The sequence below is a fragment of the Halichoeres trimaculatus genome, unplaced genomic scaffold (genome assembly GCF_033239565.1).
Source record: "Halichoeres trimaculatus isolate MK-OKI-2021-1 unplaced genomic scaffold, fHalTri1.1 fHalTri1_scaffold_10, whole genome shotgun sequence".
In the NCBI taxonomy this organism is placed as follows: Eukaryota; Metazoa; Chordata; class Actinopteri; order Labriformes; family Labridae; genus Halichoeres; species Halichoeres trimaculatus.
In genome coordinates this window covers 18,373,872-18,393,833 of record NW_027437187.1, presented here as the reverse complement: position 1 = coordinate 18,393,833, position 19,962 = coordinate 18,373,872, and the positions used below count along the sequence as shown (strand labels likewise).

General features: G+C 38.9%; 1 protein-coding gene across 1 annotated transcript; it reads right to left on the bottom strand.

Annotated features, from left to right (window-relative positions):
* Window positions 1-590: 590 nt before the first annotated feature.
* On the bottom strand, window positions 591-16,380 carry slc6a13 (solute carrier family 6 member 13). Its single transcript, XM_074677076.1, has 15 exons — window positions 16,237-16,380; window positions 10,841-11,050; window positions 10,139-10,273; window positions 9,728-9,868; window positions 9,111-9,192; window positions 8,675-8,807; window positions 8,198-8,332; window positions 6,556-6,659; window positions 5,595-5,719; window positions 5,238-5,350; window positions 4,973-5,110; window positions 4,793-4,895; window positions 4,023-4,123; window positions 3,651-3,821; window positions 591-2,409 (listed from the first exon to the last, which is right to left on the bottom strand). The coding sequence occupies exons 1-15, from the start codon at window positions 16,241-16,243 to the stop codon at window positions 2,245-2,247; spliced, it is 1,863 nt and encodes a 620-aa protein (XP_074533177.1). The 5' UTR covers window positions 16,244-16,380; the 3' UTR covers window positions 591-2,244.
* Between the last annotated feature and the right edge of the window lie 3,582 nt (window positions 16,381-19,962).

Below are 19,962 nucleotides of genomic sequence, written 5' to 3'. Positions count from 1 at the left end.
TTAGTTAAATAAATTACTTTGGAAAACTCATAACTTTAATTTTTTGAAAATAATGTGCTTTAAAAAAATGTCATCCCACATATTGTGTGTAAGGTTAGAGAAATTAGCTGATTAGCTGTTACTGTTTATATGCTAATTAGCATTTAGCTGGGGCTGTATCTCTCGCCTGTTCAGCTTTCTGCTGCTCTGCTGTCCCTTTTCTGTCTGACACTTTGGCTCCTGTGCCCACCATCACTACAAAATTAATCACAGAAAACATTTTCTTCAGAGAAAAACACAGGTCTCTGTGTTTTAAGAAGTAGCAATCTAAAATAACCTGTAACCAGTAATATTGGTGCTGATAATCTTGTTTTAAAGTGTGGACTACAATGAGAAATATATCCAAAAGGGAGCCTTTTTCAACATCACTCTCAAACTCCTCACAGCCCCTTTGAATATTGCTCCAAACAAGGACTGACTGCATTACTAAATTGTGGAACATCTCATTTAATATAAACAAACATATAAAGAAACGTGTCAAATGCATTGAGTATTGAAATATACTCTACAGAGACAAATATTCAAATTCAAATGTTCTTTTCAATCAAGTGTAATTTTATTCAGCCATAAAAAACAATTAACATACAAAAGTTAAAGTTGTAAAAAGTGTCCAAAGATCATGGAGGGGATGTCTCAATCTCAGCTTTTCACTCAGAGAACTAAACATTTCTAAATGTGATCCACGCCAAGGAGCAAGCAGAAACAGTTCAGCAGATATTTGCAGTAAAGGAATATAATCATGAGGCATGGTGAAACTGTGTTCAACACATTGACTATATACAGTCAGTGGTGCAATGCTACCAATTTAATACAACATCTAAAAACTATGTATGCTAGGAGTAAGCCACATTACACAAGCGAAGCTGAGAAAAGATGTCAGGAAGCAACAAACTACAAAAGCTGAGAGAAGGATGCAGAGAAGGTGGTTGGAACCATCAAGTCGGACAATCAGCCCATCTCCATGGTAAGTAGTAAATTCACACTAAGCTGTGTCACCATTTTTTTTAATGAAGCAGTGTTTGTTGGACTAAATTAAATGGAATAAGATGAAGCAATACTTCATTATTTCTTTTTAATAATTATTTATTTTTTAACAGCACAATAATGCAGCTGCACAAATTTGTGCAGCTGCATTATCTATGCCACACAAATGTGAGTCTCACATCAGGACTGGGTATAGAAAACACTACATTTAAAATTGGATCAGGAACAGGAGCTAAAAAGCTGATCTGGACATCCCTAAATCGAACGTGTGAAATAACACATGATGAGGTGATGACTGTACTGCAGAAAGAACAGACAACAAGACGCAAGATGCTCGTTTTGGAATCAAACCAGCCTGCTTTGTTCACATTATCATAGTGGCATGGCTGTCCTTCAGGCAGTTTGCTTATACTTACATATCATGCAGTACATGTGGCAAAGAGATGAGAGAAAGTGGTGTGCGATGTAAATCATGTGGGGGAAATAACGTGACTCATTCCACTCAACAACACAAAAACCCACATGGTGAATAAAAAACATAAAAACATTAATCTGAGGAAGATCAACAGTAAATTGTGTGAGTTGAGGTCAGTTCAGCTAAACAGAAATCCAAAGACTAATTTGTGAATTCCCTGGAACTGCTTTCTAACATTTTATTGATTACTTTTATTACAAACAGTACCTCCTGAGATGATGACTCTCCCTCACGCTGTAAAAATAGTAACACTATATACATTTCAGAAGCATTTAAACACCCACTGCTACTTTTCAAGTGAACTTTAGTGATCTGTACACTTTTGTGATTTCTCTCGTGCTCCTTTTGTTAGAATCAATTACTCAGCATCAAGCCAGACTAACTGAACATTAGAGATGTCCATAACACAAAAAAATGCTTCCTTAGAAAGCAGAAACGATCATATGTAAGTCTTAGCCACTGTGTGAAAACAATGGACATTTTATTTCAAAAGTAAAAGTGATTCTGCCCCCCGGCAAACTCTCCAGGAAGGATTTAAACTGTAACTGTGTATTGAAGGCAGTGAGAACCCTCCAGCAGCAGGTCAGCAGGTTTAGCCACACGACTCTTCAAGTCTGTGCTGCTTTTGTTTTCGCCAACATATCTGGTGAGGTATTGCTGTCGTAAGGATGAGGCCAGAAAGGGTGTCAAAGTGAAGGTGTGATCTTTGAACCCAAGCAGGCTCATAACATCCAACCCTCAACTCTCTAACAGTGAGACTCCTTTTCATCAACCGGGAAGTAGCCGTCCTTGTTAGGAGAAGACCTCTGGTGGAGGCTGTCTCCATCGGCTGAGTAGACGGCCAGCAGCTTCTCCTGGTCCTGCTTGGATTTTGGTAACTTGGGTGAAGGAGTTGTCAACAGAACAAGGCGCTGTGAAGGAAAAAATGATGACTGAATAGAAGATTTTTTATTTATGGGTCCCATATTATGTAAAAATCACTTTAAGTCTTCTAGTGAAATTTGTGGGTCTTTGGCTTTCCTCCCAGCCCACAAAATGTGATATTTAATGACAAAACCTGTACTTAGTAGTGCTTGTGAATGTAAATCCTGACCTCAAATGAACTGTTTGGCTTTTGGGGATTTGCCGACGTCAGCGAGTCCCATTTTTGACCTATCAGGAGCAAATCTGACCTGATTGGTCCACCGAAGCAGATACCCTCCCCCTCCCCACCCACTCCCCTCCCCACTGCTGTTCAGAATGCCTAAGCTGAAGAGTTGCGCTGTTGTTGGTTGTAAACAGCCACATAGTTCCATGCTCTAGCTTCCCATCTCGGGAAGACGAGACTAAGTGGCTTGAGTTCATTTATCAGGAAATTTTCCAGCTATACTCAGTAAAACTGTGCATGTGTGTGCTAGTCACTTCAAGGCTGACTGCTTTTACAACTTTGGACAATACAACAGAGGGCTAGCGAATAGAGTGGTCCTGAATCCAGGCGCGTTACCAACCATCCGCCAACAAACCTCTGACCCTGGAAATGTGAGTATTTTAAATACTGTGTGCTGTGGAGCAGATGTAAGAGCTTTTCCTCAGTGTCCCCCCTGTCTCTGTGTTAGCTTCAGGATGCTAACTTTAGCTGTGGTCAGCCTGTTGTTTTAGCCTGTAATGCTACGGTAAACAAGCTTTGCTGTTTTATAAACATTGTGCACTCCGAGCTTGTGGCGCCACCCTCAGTGAAGCGGAAGAGCTGGGTGGTATCAGCAGTGGCTCATTTACATATGAAGGTCACGCCCACTAAATCAGACTGTTCTGAACAGAGGGGCTATGAGATCCTGGAAACAATGCTGCTGTGCTTGGTTTATTGGCTTTTGGGACCAACGCATGTTACTACCATTTCATGAAGACATCAATGATCCATATTAAACTGCAGAAAAGGAGCATAATATGGGACCTTTGAAATTAATGAAAAAGTGTATGAGCAGCCTCCCAGTGACTGGCTATTATGATATTATGAGGCCCATCTCCTTTGCTATAACAGATGGGACATGAGTCAAACTAGAATATGACGTGAAAAGAACATGGCAAATAGCTTCTAGATTTGTTTTCCCAGGTGTAATGTAAACAATGATCTGGGATAAGTCATCAGAACTTATGTTTTTGATGTCAGACTTACCTCTCGCATTGTTCCAGGTGTGTAGTGCAGTTTCACTGCAATCCAGAGAGGGATGCACATCATGGAGGACAGGGCCAGGATCCAGCCTATCCCGTTGCCCCACCATGGGTACACATACTCATTGTTATACTTCAGAGGTGAGTACTTGATCAAGGCAAAAGCAAAAGTTCCCTAAAGACAGAAACAGAGAGATATTCGATGATTCTGAGTGAATGTGGACAATGCAAAAAAATAAATGAATAACTTATGTAATATCACTAAGACAGGAAATGGCCAGTAGGTTAGATATTTGAATATGTTTTCAATGCTGGGGCTATCCCCCTCAGGAGAGCAGTATAACAGCATGCATATCATCAATGACTGCAAACTCACAAAGCAAGTTGCAGGGGTGAAGAAAAGCCAGCAGTATTTGATGAGTGGGCTGGGGCGATAGCCGATCATGTCCTCTATGTTGTCATAAAAACGGTCGGCACCTGTGATCAAGGAGAAACAAGAAACAAAGAATGAGCATCTTACAGTCATGAGTTCACAGGATTGTTCTTAAGCATACAGGGGTCAGTGTCGTTTCGATTTTATCAGGACTGATATGGCTGATCCATGCTCTTACCAATACTATTCTCCATTATTCTGAGAGTAATACAGAACCCTGACATGTTAAGATGTTGAAAGTTACAGATCTTTATATAAGAGGCTTTCCAAAGTAAGAATAGCTAACAAACTAACAAACAACATAAAAGCCAAATGCAAGCTATGTAACTGCAGATTTCACCATTTATATTTATACAGAATGTTTATAATCCACATTTTCTGTATTTGAAATTGATTAAGATGAAATACTTTTTTTTTTTTAACAAATTCCCTCAATCAGTCAAACAGCTTGAAAAAATCTGACTGCAGCACAGGAGATCTCTTAGTTGGTGGACTACTTTTTTGTAGTTTTAGCTCAGTACAGTCTATAAACCAGCTGTTTGAAAATCCCCCTCACCCATAGGCTCCCACACTGTTGGTTTAATTTCCTTCTCATTGATTGGCTGATTGCAGAGGACAGTATGGACATGGATGAATAGTGCACAGTAAGTAAAGCTTTTGTCTGTTTGATACCACAGACACGCTTAGCTGAGTAACCTAAATGACACACTCACCGTAAACCCAAGCAATGCAAACAGTCTCGAAAATGGCCACAAAGAGCAGGCACATCCCACTGGCTGCGTAGTAGTCAAAGAGCTGGAAGACGTACATGCCCCCCTGCAGAGACAGACATCAGTTTGTAATGCCAGCTGTTTAAGGATGTGAAAATATAAAGTGAAGTGACTTTAACAAACCTCTGTCAGCATGATGAGCCCCATGAGAAAGGACAATAGAGCCAGCGCCAGAATAAAGAGCTCCCTGCGGTTTTTACGTCTGAAGGTGGAAGGATACATGTCCACCATGGCTGTTACAAGGCTCTCCACACACACAAACTGAGAAAGACGGAAACAAAAGTGTGAGTCAGGGAGTGTGTTGCCACATATTTTGTGAGAATCATGTTTGGGGCTCTTGAGGACGAGATCTTTGATTGCGTGTCTGTGCTCTGCATGTTGATCTCACCTGACTGTCCAAACCCAGGAACACAATCATGATGAAGAAGCAACAGGCCCAAAGAGGAGAGAAAGGCATCATGGACACAGCACGAGGGTAGGCGATGAAGGCCAAACCTGGACCTGTATTAGATCAGCAGGAGCTTAATTTCAAAAGTACAGAAACTGGCTCTTGTTTCCCAAGTAAATGCTACAAATATTCAATCAAGCATTGCCTTTAAATCAATGCATAAAAATTAAAAAGACGGCATATTCCTGTTTGAGTGACTCCAGTTTTACAATTATTTTCTTATATAAACATATATTTTCACTCTTTTGAAAGTATTTCGATGCAATTTGAGGAAAGTACAAAGAGCAGAAATCTAACCAGATTCAGCCACTTCTGAGATGGGAACATTCTGCTCATAGGACATAAAACCCAGGATGGAGAAGATCGCAAAACCTGCAACAAAACTTGTACCACTGTTCAGGAAACAGAGGGACAGACAATCCCTGGAAAGAAAACAAACAAACAAACAAATAAACAAAAAATGCAGAAAAGATCAAATGCATTATGACAAGGAACCGAATGTATGTTTGTTCTGAGAAATATGCTGAACTAGAAATGTAATTCTCATGGTAGCAAAGGCTGAAAGAGGGGGTATTTTGGGGGCTTTGGTACACCCATGATAGTTTTACATGACTGAAATCCCCCTAAATCCCCTTTTCCCCTCAACAAAGTAAAACAGAATATTATTCCAGGCTGACTGAAATGCTTTGTTTTAGCTACTGTCTCTTTAAGGGTCCCCACTCCACAAACCCCCTTCTCTTTGATAGGCCAGCACTCTGGAAGCCTGCCAAGTTGCAGAACTATGGGCAAACGTAGGAGTTTGAGGCTCACCCCTCCAACGCACCATGAACCAGTTAAGACATCTTTATGTGGGGCGCAGATGGCCTAGCGGTCTAGGTCGGGCCCCTTGAGTGGGTGGCCCAGGTTTGAATCCAGCCTGTGGCTTGTTTCCTGCTTGTCATTCCCCACCCTTGCCCCCTTTCCTACTCTATCCACTGTCCTTTACTTTAGCTTGAAAAGCCCCCCAAAATAACTGTATTAAAAAACAAACAAACAAAAAAAGACCTCCTTTTGTGATGAGATCATTATTTCAGCAAGTCTCAAGAAGTTCCTTCTTTAAAAATGGACAGTTTGAATATGTAGTTGTTTGAAACTCTGCACATGCTCAGTATGGACATCCAGCATTGTCACCTTGGTTCATGCTCAAAACATAGGAAAGCAGATCACTTTCTCTTAAACGAGTTCAGTTTCATTCAGATCAAAGTCACATCACCCTTACTTGTAGCAGTTGTTGTTATATTTGTTGTAGCTTCCCAAAGCAGTGAGACAACCCAGGCAGATGGCATAAGAGAAGAAGATCTGAGTCCCCGCATCCATCCATACCTTACAACAGAATAAAAATAAGTTATACCACTCAAAATAATACATTGCAAAATCATACTCCCATTTTGAAACCCTGGGGCTCCTTAACTCAGCCTCTCAACCTCACCATCCTGTCATCACCCACCCAGAAAAGCCTATTATCTGTCCCAGTCTCTCCCATGCATTGAGGCAGCACTTTTCCACCCTCTCTGTGAACTCCGAGCCACACTTCAAAATACAAATGAGGTTGCTCTTTATACTTGCAGTTCTACCAAAGTGCTCCCAGGGCACTGGGCATGTTTAGATACCTGTCAGCCAGCACTGAAGATCTGAGTGACAAGGGGTCCAACCAACAACACAAGTACTGGACACAACATTACACAAAGGCACCAACTCCACCAGCCGTGCTTGTCTTGGCCCGCACACACAGGGCTTGCATTCATCCAAAGGGCCCAAAGAGAGACTGAAGAGGGACTTTTTAAAAAAGATTTTCACTGTGGTTGAAAAGTTCCTGTTACCACCATTTCCAAACTATTGTATCGTCTGTGGCTGTGCAGAAGTCCTTGACATTCTGTTGGGCAGTTTATTATCAGGCACTGTCTTTGCGAGAAAAATTGGTCATAGCAGGATAACGACTCTTAATACTGATCTTGTTATGGTAAAGATTAATCAGCGAGTTTTGCATTGACCTTGCCAAAACTGAATTTTTTGATAACTTGCAAATACCAAAAACAATACAAAGTTTAACTAGATCTAAAGTGAGGTCATCTGGCAAAGGTAAGTCCAAAATTTAATTTGCTTCCAATTTACCTAAAACACACCTCACCTTAGTCAGAGGAGCAGCATATTCGGTACAATAGTTCGTGTGACTTTGGTAGGATTTTACACTAACCTTTTTAGTTGACTATGTTACTTTTCTTTACAGTGAATTTCTTTTTATGGAAATTAAAAAATCAGGGGAAAGTAAAACAAAGTTTGCTTGTCAACAAAAGTCAGTTAAAAACTGTGCAAAATGTGTTTTTCTCGACAAGTGTGACATCTGTAAAAGCTCATTAACGATCTTACTATGTTCAATCTTTATCCTGATAGTCCTGGTTTACGTGACTACTTCCAAGTCACAAATCAAGGTCTGTTTCTCTGATCTTCCTTATCTTATATCCTGTATTTTGTTTTGTATTTTGATGCCAGTCATAAGCATCAGCATATGTTTGCCAATGGCACTACTTGAAAATGAGCTAATTTGACATAGTTTACTCCTGCTTTAAAAAGAGACATAGAAGATATAGAAATAGATATGACTCAGAGTTCTTAAAATGAACAAAAATCTGAGTTTATGTGAAGTTGACAAAACCACTGTGTTTGTAAATGACTAACCTGTAGTGAACTGATTGTTCCAGTTTAACAACCAGGGCACTGACACACTCAGGTAGACATTAAAATTCTGTCAGACATTATGATGACTGTGTTTTTCTTTAACTGGATCTGCTTAAATGACTCTGTGTCCCTTTAAATGTTGAATGTGTGCATTGGATGTTTAAGCAGGCATCTTGCTAGTCTACCTGTGGGTCCGACAGCCTTCCCAGGTCAGGGTAGAGGTAGAAGTGGATGCCCCTCATGGCTCCTGGAAGGGTGACCCCTCTGATGAGCAGGATCAGCAGCATGGCATAGGGGAAGGTGGCTGTAAAGTAAACCACCTGGAAAGAAAAAAAAGCACAGTTTCTTCATGGTACAGAGACCGAAAAGTGGGTTCTTTTTATTGTATTAAAACTGATAATATTTCATAGACTGTGTCATCTTATACTGGTTTAGCAACTCAAATGGTGCTTTACTCCTTCCTCCTGCCACGGTACTTCAATATATTTATAAGTAAGGAATGACCAGACGTCACAGCAAACATTTATGAACATACAACAAAAAAACATAAAAACAAGCAATAATACAAAAAGACTGCATAACACCACTGATTGAATGACCAGACTCCTTTTGCCTCACTGCTCACTGTGTAGTGAACCTCTGCCTATCAACAGTGAAGTTACCTTTCCTGTAGACTTGACTCCTTTCCAGATGCAGAAGTAGCAGATGACCCATGCAATGGCAAGACAGATAACCAGGTCCCAGTTCAGAGAGCCAATGTGTTCAATACCTGAGGATATTCTCAGCACTCTTCGTCTGAGACACACAGAAAATAAACACATTTCAGAATTTTTCTCATTAATTCTTTGACTTTTTTATATTTGTTACCACAAATGCTCTAATCCATCAGAACAGCTTAGTCTATCGGCAATTCACAGGGCTTCTTTGAAAACAGTAAAACTTCCAGAGCAGTTGTAAGAGTTGGGGCAAGGTTAACAATTATAACTTTCTTAAGTATATAAACTTAGTATTAGACAAGTTGGTAAGTTAAATATCTTGCATATACTCTGTTGGTATGTAAGGCCAATCAAGGACACAGCCCAACAAACAGGCACTTACTCCCAGAACTCAATGACAGGAGAGGTGTTGTTCTCATGGTGATTGATGGAGGTATTCCCCCTCTGAAATGCCATACAGGATTCTTGAATGAAGGAAAGACAAAAAGACATTCAATCCCGTGAAGAAATCCAAGCTTTCTCTGAGGTTTCCAAGCTACACACAAGTGAGGGAAACAATGAAAGCACTGAGACGGAGGAGACAAAAGCTGCTGGGACCTTTGCTGCTAAATATAAAATGAAAGCATAAGTGACTGAGAAGAGGGGGAAACGTGATGAAAACAAAACAGTTAGATAAGAGATATAAACACCCCCTAGAGTCAACAAAAAGTCAACAGTCATACAAACTTTTGATGCTAACACGCAGGGACTATCTTTATCGTAGCATGCTAATGTTAGCTTAACAGAACTGTACCCTCTGAAGTTCTTGTGTTTCGTGTCACTAAATTTTTCCATTAATCAAAGAATTGCTGAGACATTTTTTTTAAATCAAATATGTTGGTGCAACAAAGAAAAGAATAGTCTGGAGGATTTAAATATATTTTAGATGATTGTCTTTTCAGAGTTTTACTGAAATCTATCAAAGATTGAAAAGCACTAGACTCTCGCGGAGTGCCTCACCTGTGTTCCATGAGTTGTTGCAGGAGGCCCAGGGCAGATCCCAGGTGAAGGAGTTTGACAGGAAGAAGATGGCCCAGGCCAACACAACGATGTAGTAGATGTTAAGTAGTGCAACAATCACTTGGGTAGCATAGCCCACACCTGGAAAAAGAAAGAGTTAAGTTAAGATCTGGGTGTTTTAAAGTTGGTATTATCACTTTATCACAGATATATAAATTAATACCTGTACGCACATACAGTAATGCAACTGAGCCACTGGTTTTGTCCTTTAAAATCCTTTCTACTGAAATTGAATTATGAATTATCATCCCTTACATAAGATCTTTAATAAAAACAGATGTGTTCTCTGAATACTAAAACATTCAGGCCAAAGAGATCGATACACTTGAAGAGGTGTTGTGTGTCTTCTACCTTCAAACAGTGGGCAGATTTTCCTCCAGCAGGTGATGCCTCCCTCACTAGTGTACTGACCCAGAGCCGTCTCAAGGAAGAAGACTGGGATCCCACAGGCAAACAGGAAGATGAGGTAAGGAATGAAGAAGGCTCCTGTAATCACAGCGATAAGATAAAACACCTTCAATATGCTCCATATAATATGATGGATGATGATGGCTAGTTTTACCATTAAACGGGATAAATAGTAAATTTTTGAATCATTATATTTGTAATTTAAAATAGTCATACACCAAAGTGTTAAACCGCATGTTTGTTTGTTTTCTTGATTCAGACATCAGCTGACTGACTGCCAAATGTGTCTGGCTCTCTCTAACTTTCAGGACACTATGACCCTTATTAAAGAGTGGGCCTCTTTGAGATGGATGACATATTAACCTGTGAACCCTCTCATCCAACACCACTTCAAAGTTAACACCACAGAAAAGATTATTTGAGCTGCCTCAGAGTCATTTTACATCAAACTGCAAGGACAGAATTTTGAGGCGGGTTGTAGTTTGTGTTGGAAAGTCTGACAGAGATAATGATCACATGGCACAGATCAGGATGTTACGACCAGCTGCCTCTTCCTGGAGGTAATTCTGTCACCACAGCCTGGTACTGAAGACAAATGACTAAAAGGTAAAGGTTATGTTCCACAGAAGTACTTCCAGCACTAACCTCCTCCATTCTTGTAGCAAAGGTAGGGGAAACGCCACACATTCCCCAGGCCAATAATTTCTCCTGCCACTGACAGAACAAACTCGATCTTGTTGCCCCATTGACCCCTCTCTGTCATCTTCTCCTCTGTGCTGGGAACAATGTCAAGCGGCCTGCTGTGCCCGTTGGAGGGTTCCACCTTAGCCATGTTTTCCAGGTCATCCCTGCGTCCTGAGGGGGTACATCACATCACAACAAAATAAAAAAGAGGCAAAGGTGCACAGGGACTATAGTTAAAGGTCAAAGGTCATGTCAGCAGTGGCTTTATTTTATAATGATGAGGTTAGAATTCAAAGGAAAAAAAACCCAAAATACATTCTTAGCTGGACTGTCATTTTTTATATTGATCAAAAAATAGAAAATATAATAATAATAGTAATAACAAAAAAAGACATTCTTATAAATAAGAGTAGGTGGGATATATAATGTATTAAACGCTATAATGCAAAATGTGTAAAATTTGATCCTTGAGTTTCAAAAAGCTCTGTCTTGTCAAAATGATAAATAATCTTTCTAAAAACTGCTAAAAAATGTTTTAAAAAATGAATAAAATAAAATATAATGACATAAAATAAAATAAAATAAAATGAAATCAATTAAACTAAACTAAAATAAACTAAACTAAAATAAATAAATAAATAAATACATAAATAAATAAAATAAAATCAAACAAAACAAAATAAAACAAAATAAAAAAAATCAAACAAAACAAAATAAAAAAAAATAAAAAAATAAAAAAAATAAAATAAAATAAAATTGTATTCTACTCCTTTCATACCCCTACAGGCACCTGAAGTTGTATTTTGGCCATTTTCAAAGCGGTTGCTCCCATGATATCAATCTCACAATTTTATTCAGGAAAATGATTTCTTAATTTCATGAAGTTGTGGTGTGAATACAATCAAAATTATAACTAATTTTTTAGAAAATTTATTTTCTATAATGAAAGAATGCAGATTTAATGAAAGTGTTTCCAAAATGTCTGATTTATAAAATGTGTTGCAAATATAAATCATAAATAAAATGTAACATCATTATATTTTTTGTGGATTTTGTAAAATGGGTTAATAAATATCTCAGTTCCAAAAATTATAAATTTTTGACAATTTTGATGTGTCAGGCTTTGCAGGGTACATATTAGAAAATTACAGAAACAGTCTCTAAAAAACTTAAAAAATAATCAGTACTGAAAAAATCATATGAACATTTTTTTTAAACATAGATGCTGGATGACTTGTGCAACATCTTGTTTTCTCTTTTCAGCTTTTATGTTTTCTTGTTTGTTGTGGTTTCTTTTTGTTTTGCCATCTTTTTTTGTCATCTCTTGGACTTTAGGGCCACCATATATTAGTATGATTCACTAGCTCCACCGCTGTTTGCAGTTAGTAACCTTTTGTGTGGTTGTGTGTATCTAAATCAGAAATGTGTCTTTTTATTAATGAAGTCTGCAAAAAGACAGACAAGGACAACATGAAATCACAGCCTTAATTCCCACTGTTCACATCACGAGTTTCTGCTGTAATGGGTTGTAATGTATGTCACTTTTACTGGGTTGGTTGAGGACATTAATTACTCGATGTTACATGACTATGTTAGAAGCTTGTCAAGCCTTTGGCAAGAGCCTGTTTTGGGGCCAGTGCTGCTGAAAGAATTTCCTCTCTGTGGAGGAAACAGACAGCTCACTGACTGTGCTCACTCCTGTCAGATTGCATTAACAGCCCTCTCACCAACCCCTCTGTTACCCTTTTTCCTCTCTCTGGAGCTCATCACGGTCGCTGTTGCAGGCCAAACTCAAACAAATTGGTGGTCATTCTGCAGGGTCACGCTCAAACTAATTCAGTCACAAGAATACATGTCAACACAAAATCACCTTCCCTTTCTACAGGACTTCCAAAATCACATGAAGATGTTTCATGTTGTGTGACTTGGACTGAGTGAGCTGTCTGTTTTTTGAGTTAAGCTCTGACAACACATGGGATGGAGTTCTCATTTTGTCAGAAGTCTGGTGTGAAGCCATCTTAAGGAATCTGCTCCCAATGGCAAAGGGCAGAGGTGGAGCACAAGTGTGACTCTGTGTGCCTTGTGTTGATGGGGCTGGGGGTTAAACCTTGTTTGGTGCCAAAACCTCCAGCACCGGATCCAAATTGTGGCCTGAGGTAAAAATAGAGCCCCTTGTTTCCAGAAGGTACTTGGTGGGAATGAAGGCTTGGTGCAACAAAAGCAGAGGAGCCCCCCTTCTTTGTGCTAGCAAATGAGAATCTTTAATGGCCCAGCAGCCAGATCACACTTTACCACACTTTTTCACAGTTTCTTTGTGCGTGCAAACACACTGGCCAAATACCCCACTTCAAACGCTGTCTTTTAAGTAGGTGGGACTTAATAATATCATCATTTGTAGGCTGAAACAGTTTTCACACACTGATGCTTATAGACTGTGTGGAGAGGCACACCGTGAGAAGCAAAAACCAAGATGGAGAATGACCTCATTGAGGTGCAGTGAAGCTTCAACCAAGGAAACAGTGCCAGCTTCATCTCTGACTGAAAAGCTGTGACTGACAGACTAACCAATTGACTGAGAGAATGTGTTACTGAGTTTCTGGACCTAACATGCTCTGTTATGGTTGATACAATAAGAATAACACACAAAGACACAAGAAAAATAAAAAACAAGAAAGACCTTGTCTTGATGACTTAAACAATGTGTGTATGGACTGGCTGACTGCAGGGAGAGGCAAGGCAGGAGTGGTTAATCATTACTACAGTTACAGTAATCTTACACGCAAAGGCATGCATACATTGCAAAGAACTGATGTCATCATATTATATGCATTGTTTTCTAGTTTAACTACATGAGGTATCAATTTGCTTTAGTTGCTGGAGGTTGAGGCTGCACTTTTTAATCGACAGCACGTCTGGAAAAATCTGCAAGCCAGTTATTAATATTGTTGCTGTCCACTTTGCAAATTTTCCGTTTCATAAGTATTGCCCTTTGTTCAGTTGCAAAAACTCAATCAACGAGGCACAATGTTGTGTTTTACTCTATAAAATCTGGAAAACATCAATAACCACAGTCCAGAGCTCTTGGCCAGTGAATAAGACCAGAGTAAGTGCATTGGTTTACCAATCCCACTATTAGTTGTCTTTAAGACCTCTGTATGATCTTCATTTGAATGATAAAGTTTCATAACTCATCTTGACCCAGCACCCTGAAAGCCTCATGATATGCAACATTTATGAATAGTTATTACATTTCTAATCAAAGAATTTGCTTTGACTGATCAAAGGCTTTTGAAAGCAGCTGGAGAAGATGTTCAATGATGGAAAGTTTACTCTTATCAATGTGGGACAGAAAAGAGGAGATACTGTCCTTCCTTGTGGCAGCCTTACCAATAAATTTTCCCCAACAATGGTTCAAGGGATTTAATTTTTGTCTCAAGAAGAAGAAACACACAACTAATGGTGAGAAATTTTTTATGGCTGGCTGAGTGTCCTTGGTGTTCCAGTTGCATATCTTAATTAACTACATGTTCTGGAATGTAAGATTCACAGCATCCTGGGTGTTAAAAGAAAAAAACTTTAAGAAGCTCCCCTCAGAGACACAGAAGATCTGATAAACAGCGGTTTGCATTCACGAGATAACACCTCATACTTCAAAGGACTCTTGAGAAATATAACAGCATCTAGTGGTGAAGTTGCAGATTACAATCAGCTGCTCATCCCACCCTCCACTTTCAGTTTTGAAGAAAAATCTACTGGCTTATCCATTTTTCATATGATAAATATCATGTGTGAACAGAATGTGTAATAATGTTGTTGGATTTAATCTAGACCAACTCTTTCCTGTTTTTCTATACATCACATTGATGAATAATTTTCTAGATCTAGATTAATTTTTATGTCATGAAATCTGTTTTTTTTTTCCTGAACTGAAAGAAACTCACATTATCCAGACAGCTTTAAGATGTCCCAGCCTTACAGTCCCAGTCTTTCTCCACTGTCCCTCTCGTGACAAGTGCATTTGTTTTGTTTCAGCCTCATCCACACCCAACAGTGATACCGTACTGATACCTTCTGAATTATGCATCAACATAACAGTGGCACAAAATTTAAAAAAGAAAAAAAAAGGGAAAAAAGAAACTGTCTTTAATGGTGGCTTGAAATCATGTGTGACTGATGTTCCTCATTTTAAATTTTAGCTCTACTTCCTGAGGAAAAACAAAACTTATCATTTGAACCACCAGAAAACTTCTTGAAAAACTTTTTTGATATACATTAAAAAATCTCAGACATATACAATCATTTTGCCAGTCTGAGTGACCTTCATCTTCAAACTCTGGCTTCAGTTTTTAAGTGAAAAGGCAACAAAGAGTACTCTGGATCACTTGACAGTCATTAGGATTATTAGTCCTATTCATTATACCCATATAGGAAAACACAAAAGCAGGAGGATGCCTGAGCCTCTGGGTCTTTGTGGCATCTCACAAAGGCAGTAATCTGGCACAGAATCTAAACACGTGCAGCTCAGAGTTACATATTCCTACTGTCCTGTACTCTCAAGCTCCCACAGTCTGCTAATTGCAGGCCAATACACAACTGGGTTAGTTATATAAGGAAGGACCCTCCATGTAACACATTTACCTGTTTAAAGTAAAGATTTACAGCTGCAGTATGTCAGATAATCATTGATCAAGATAAAAGGTAGATTTTTTTAAACCACCTGTGGAAGAAGTTTTACTTTGAGGCATTGCCACCAGGCTTTTGATCCATTTATGAACCTTTAATTAAACTTTTTTTTATCAGAAGTAAGTATTATCTTTGGGGTAGCAGGCTATATGAATGTTTTATGTGTATTTTTGCATTATCTGTTTTTAAGAGGAACTGTTTGTTAAAATGTATGACTATAGATGAATTAGATCCAGTAAAAGCTGCTCTATCTTCACATCAACAGCACACCTGGTCATAATTGATCTGATATCTCAGAGTTAAAAAAGCAGAATTGGATGCATGGAGTGACAGAGATGACATTTGGTACATACAAATGTGCTAAATTAAACTTCTAATGCAACTCTCCTTTTGATTCCTTAATGCACAACTTTTGCACATCACTAAAGTCTTACTATTCAAAATACTGCAGGTCTCTTATCAGCAGGAATAAATAAACATTTTTGCAATGCATTCATGGCTCAGTAAGTTTTGTATGTAAGGCACTCTTTAAAAACATTTACATTATAGGGCATCCCCAAAAAATAGAGACATACAAAATCAACAAGTCAGTATGAATAAAATGTAGTCAATAGCTTAAGTTTGTTCATTACTGACTAAGAAAAACTATTTGATTAATATTCAGCAGTACTCACCTTTCATGTTTCACAGCAGTTTCAAGAGGAGAGAATGGCCCCGTTTCAGGTTTCACTAAATAACATTCATGAAGGGGTGGAGATCTGAGAAAGTGAAAATTTTGGTGCAGCTCGCAGAGAGGTTTTCCCTCTGAGTTGCCCCTCTCTGACGACCCCTTCCCTCCCTCTCCCTTCCATCCAATTCCATTCAGACACCCTCCACACAAACACACACACACTCACTGCCCATAGCACACAAGAGGTCTGTGCTGTCTCAGCGTGGTGGGCTGATTGCGTAACCTTTTGACACACACATTCTCCCAGGGCCCTGCTGTCCAGAGAGCAAGCAGAAAGTGAGGAAGGCAGGGGCTGGCCGTCATAAGCACATGTGTACCAATATCTGCTAAGATCCCAAATACAACTGGAGATGGTGGGATGATGATAGGAAGATATAAAATGCATCGTCTGCATACATTTGAATTTTAAATCTGGGCATCCAATTTTCTGTAGGAGCATCCAGCATTTTTTTTCTGACTTATTCTAATTAAAACATCACTCCTGTCTCATGAAGCCCCTGGCCCACACATTCTTAATTCAGCCCCCCTCCCAAAAAGAGTCTTTATTCCGTCTTCACAAACCAAGTAGCCCATTCAGAACATTTTCCCACCGCAGGGGTCCTGAGCGGCCCGGTTCAAGGCATTTGTTAGAAGGGTCACAATCCAGAGGGTCTTTATGGAGGTAGGGGTGGCAAAGGGGGGAGTGACTGTTTTTCCTGTCTGAAATCTTTCAGGATAAGGTCCCTTTTTTGTAAACTTCCCAACCCCCCCACATCAAATCAGATTATAATTCAAGACACAAACGCCTTGACAAAGCCATCTGCCTGACTTTGTCCATACACTGAAAGTCAAAACTGCCACCGAAAACAATCAACCTGTTGAAGGTTTTCTGAAGCGAGTTTGAGAGGGGGAAAAATCTGCTTTGTGACATTTGAAAACCTTGACACACCTCACTCCTAAAATTTTCAGGATGTAATGTAAGTTGGAGTTGCCATACACGTTCCTATAACAGCTGTAGATGGTCCTTGTTAAAGCTGCTTTCCCATTCTGAAGTGGTCTGATTTGTTCTGGTGGGAGGAGGAGTTAATACTAATTCAATATGCATGGAGACGCTTCAGCAGGACAAACCCAAGAGTAGAAAACAATCCACCAGCAACTTGGAGAAACAAGACTCAGTGTAACTCAAAGTTATCATTTTGCCTGTACTCACCTGCTGAGAAGTTCTGGTCTAATACCTGCTGGGATCACACATCGGCTCACTCCAATGTATGCTAAGTTTGGGATGGGGTCAGAGGTTTGCATTAGCCTGCGTCAACTCTTTGGTGTTGAAGCCTACTCAGGCAATGTCTGGCAGTGCCATGAGTGAATAAGGCTTGAAATTCATGTAAACTTTTTTGGATGGTGACATTCTTCTCTAACCTTTTCTTATAAAACTCGGAACAATGAGCTGCCTCAGTGTTCAGGATGAAGTCAGTTTTTATCATGCATCTGATGAGCATCCTCTGTTTGAATGTCAGACTGACAAGTTTACGGACAGATACAGCCGCTCAATACTTTACATCAACTCTTTCTGGTGAAACTATTTTAAAAAAGGACATGTGCCAGAAGTGAAAGGTTTCTTTATTCTGGTTGTGTAGTCCAACTCCTGACAAGAACTCACCTCTTTTCCATTTCACTACATACTGACAAACAGAGTCATAAAAATGACCCCTCAATAAACTATATGTCTCAGTTGCCTCTATAGCTTCCTGTTGTTCTGTGGCTGTGCAGTCACAGGTCACTGCACAGACTGTAGTCTGTCACTGAGGCCCTTTTACATCAGATGTAGCTCGACATCAACTTGAAACCAAGTTGTTCAAAGTGAATGGGCAAGTGTATCAAGTTAAAGACCTCCTGAGACATAAGTTCGAGTTAAAATGTAATCCCACGCTGTGCAAACACTGAGGGGCTCTATCCCAGAATGTGTTAATGATTAATGTTGATCAGCTTGGTCAGAAGAAAACATCAAAATATCAACAGCAGGGTAAAAGCAACTGGAAAATAGATAGATACGTTGGTCAGACTGTTTTCTTTCTTTTCATTGGATGATGGGTAAATGAGTTGATGGATAATTTAATGCTCTTCAGTCCTTTTCCTGTTAAAGGTTTCTGCTAAGTCAAATGACCAACTGATGCCTTTTAACTCATATTAAAACATATTGTACAAAGATCTTGTCAGGTAAGAGATGTCAAAGTAAAACTTCACTTTTTACTCTATTGAAATCTTTGAAACTATGAATCTACTGAAACTTCTCGACTGTCCACAGTAGTAAAGTAGGTAAGAGGTGTGTACACAAAGATTACATGGTGTGTAAATACTGTGAGTGCAGATTTGAACCGTTAAAACTTGTTTGCCCCTTCTGATCAAACAAGACACACAGAGTTCAGAGTAAACCACAGCAATTTATAACAGTCTGGTGGAAAATTTTTAACTGTTTTTCAAAAGTTTACCAGCAGACATTTGGCTCAAGGGGCAGATTCTGTGGTAGATGAAAAAAGAGGAGTGCTGCTAATAACACAAAGGAAGCCTTCCTGTGCTTGTTGTCACAGACATTAAAAACAGTTTATTCATCACTCAAAGGGTTAACTCTCACAGCTGTTGCCATTGTGTGGTGTGTAACTTTGTTACAATGCTGGATTGTGAGATTTACCTTCACAGACATGTAAAATTCCAGCGCTGTAATGAGGTAAGAATAAAGTCCCTTGTTAAACCTAAATTCCTCACAGACTGAATTGTTTGTGCAGCAGGACAACAAAAGTTTAAACTAGGTACATGCAGCACTCATTAGCCTAATCAAATGTTTGTAATACACCACATTCAATGTTCAATGGTTGGTCTACGTAAAACTGAATAGTATACTATTCAAACACCTGGATACCTAAAACAATTACTTCATATCAGTATTTTAAAGCTCCAACTTTAAGAGAAGTTATATGTCGTCCAAACAAGAAATGCTGATCTGAATTTATTACAGTTTAATGGCCCCTCTGATTAAAGCCTTTTTTTACATTCCACTTCAGGGATCAATTATAAAGTTTCGGCTTTGGGACTTAGTTTTTCTATGTCACAGTTATCTTCTAGCCCATCCTTTGGAAATAATACAGTGCTTTGGTTATATTATATAGTTTAAACATGTTTTTCTCAGTAATTTGACCTCCTGTTCGGGACTAGGGAGGAAAAAAAAAAAGTGTTTATTGAAATTCTTCATTTTTTAAAAAAAGAAAACTTATGTTCTCCAACAGTACATAAAATGTACTATAAAGAATGTTTTGAGTGAAACTCATTGAAATAGTGGACAAAAGTAGCTGGAAAACAAAACAAAACAAAACAAAACATAAAAAGAACAAATATATATAACACTACAGAAAAACCTGAAATTGCATTAAATTTATTATTTTTTTACACAGCAGGGGCAGCGTCATAGGTGGGCCCAATGGTCCCTGACTCAACCACTTTCTGGCATGTCCACCTCAATCTTTTCTTTGAAATTTTTTTTTCATTCTTTCTTTTTGCAATTGTTTTTAAAGAGGAATATTATAAATTTTTTGCCACTTTATGCTAGTTTTTTATTATTAGATGCCTTGTTTCTATAAAATGAGCCAAGTTTGGATTTTTTTTTAGCATATTGGTAAATCATTCAGCCTCTTGTTAT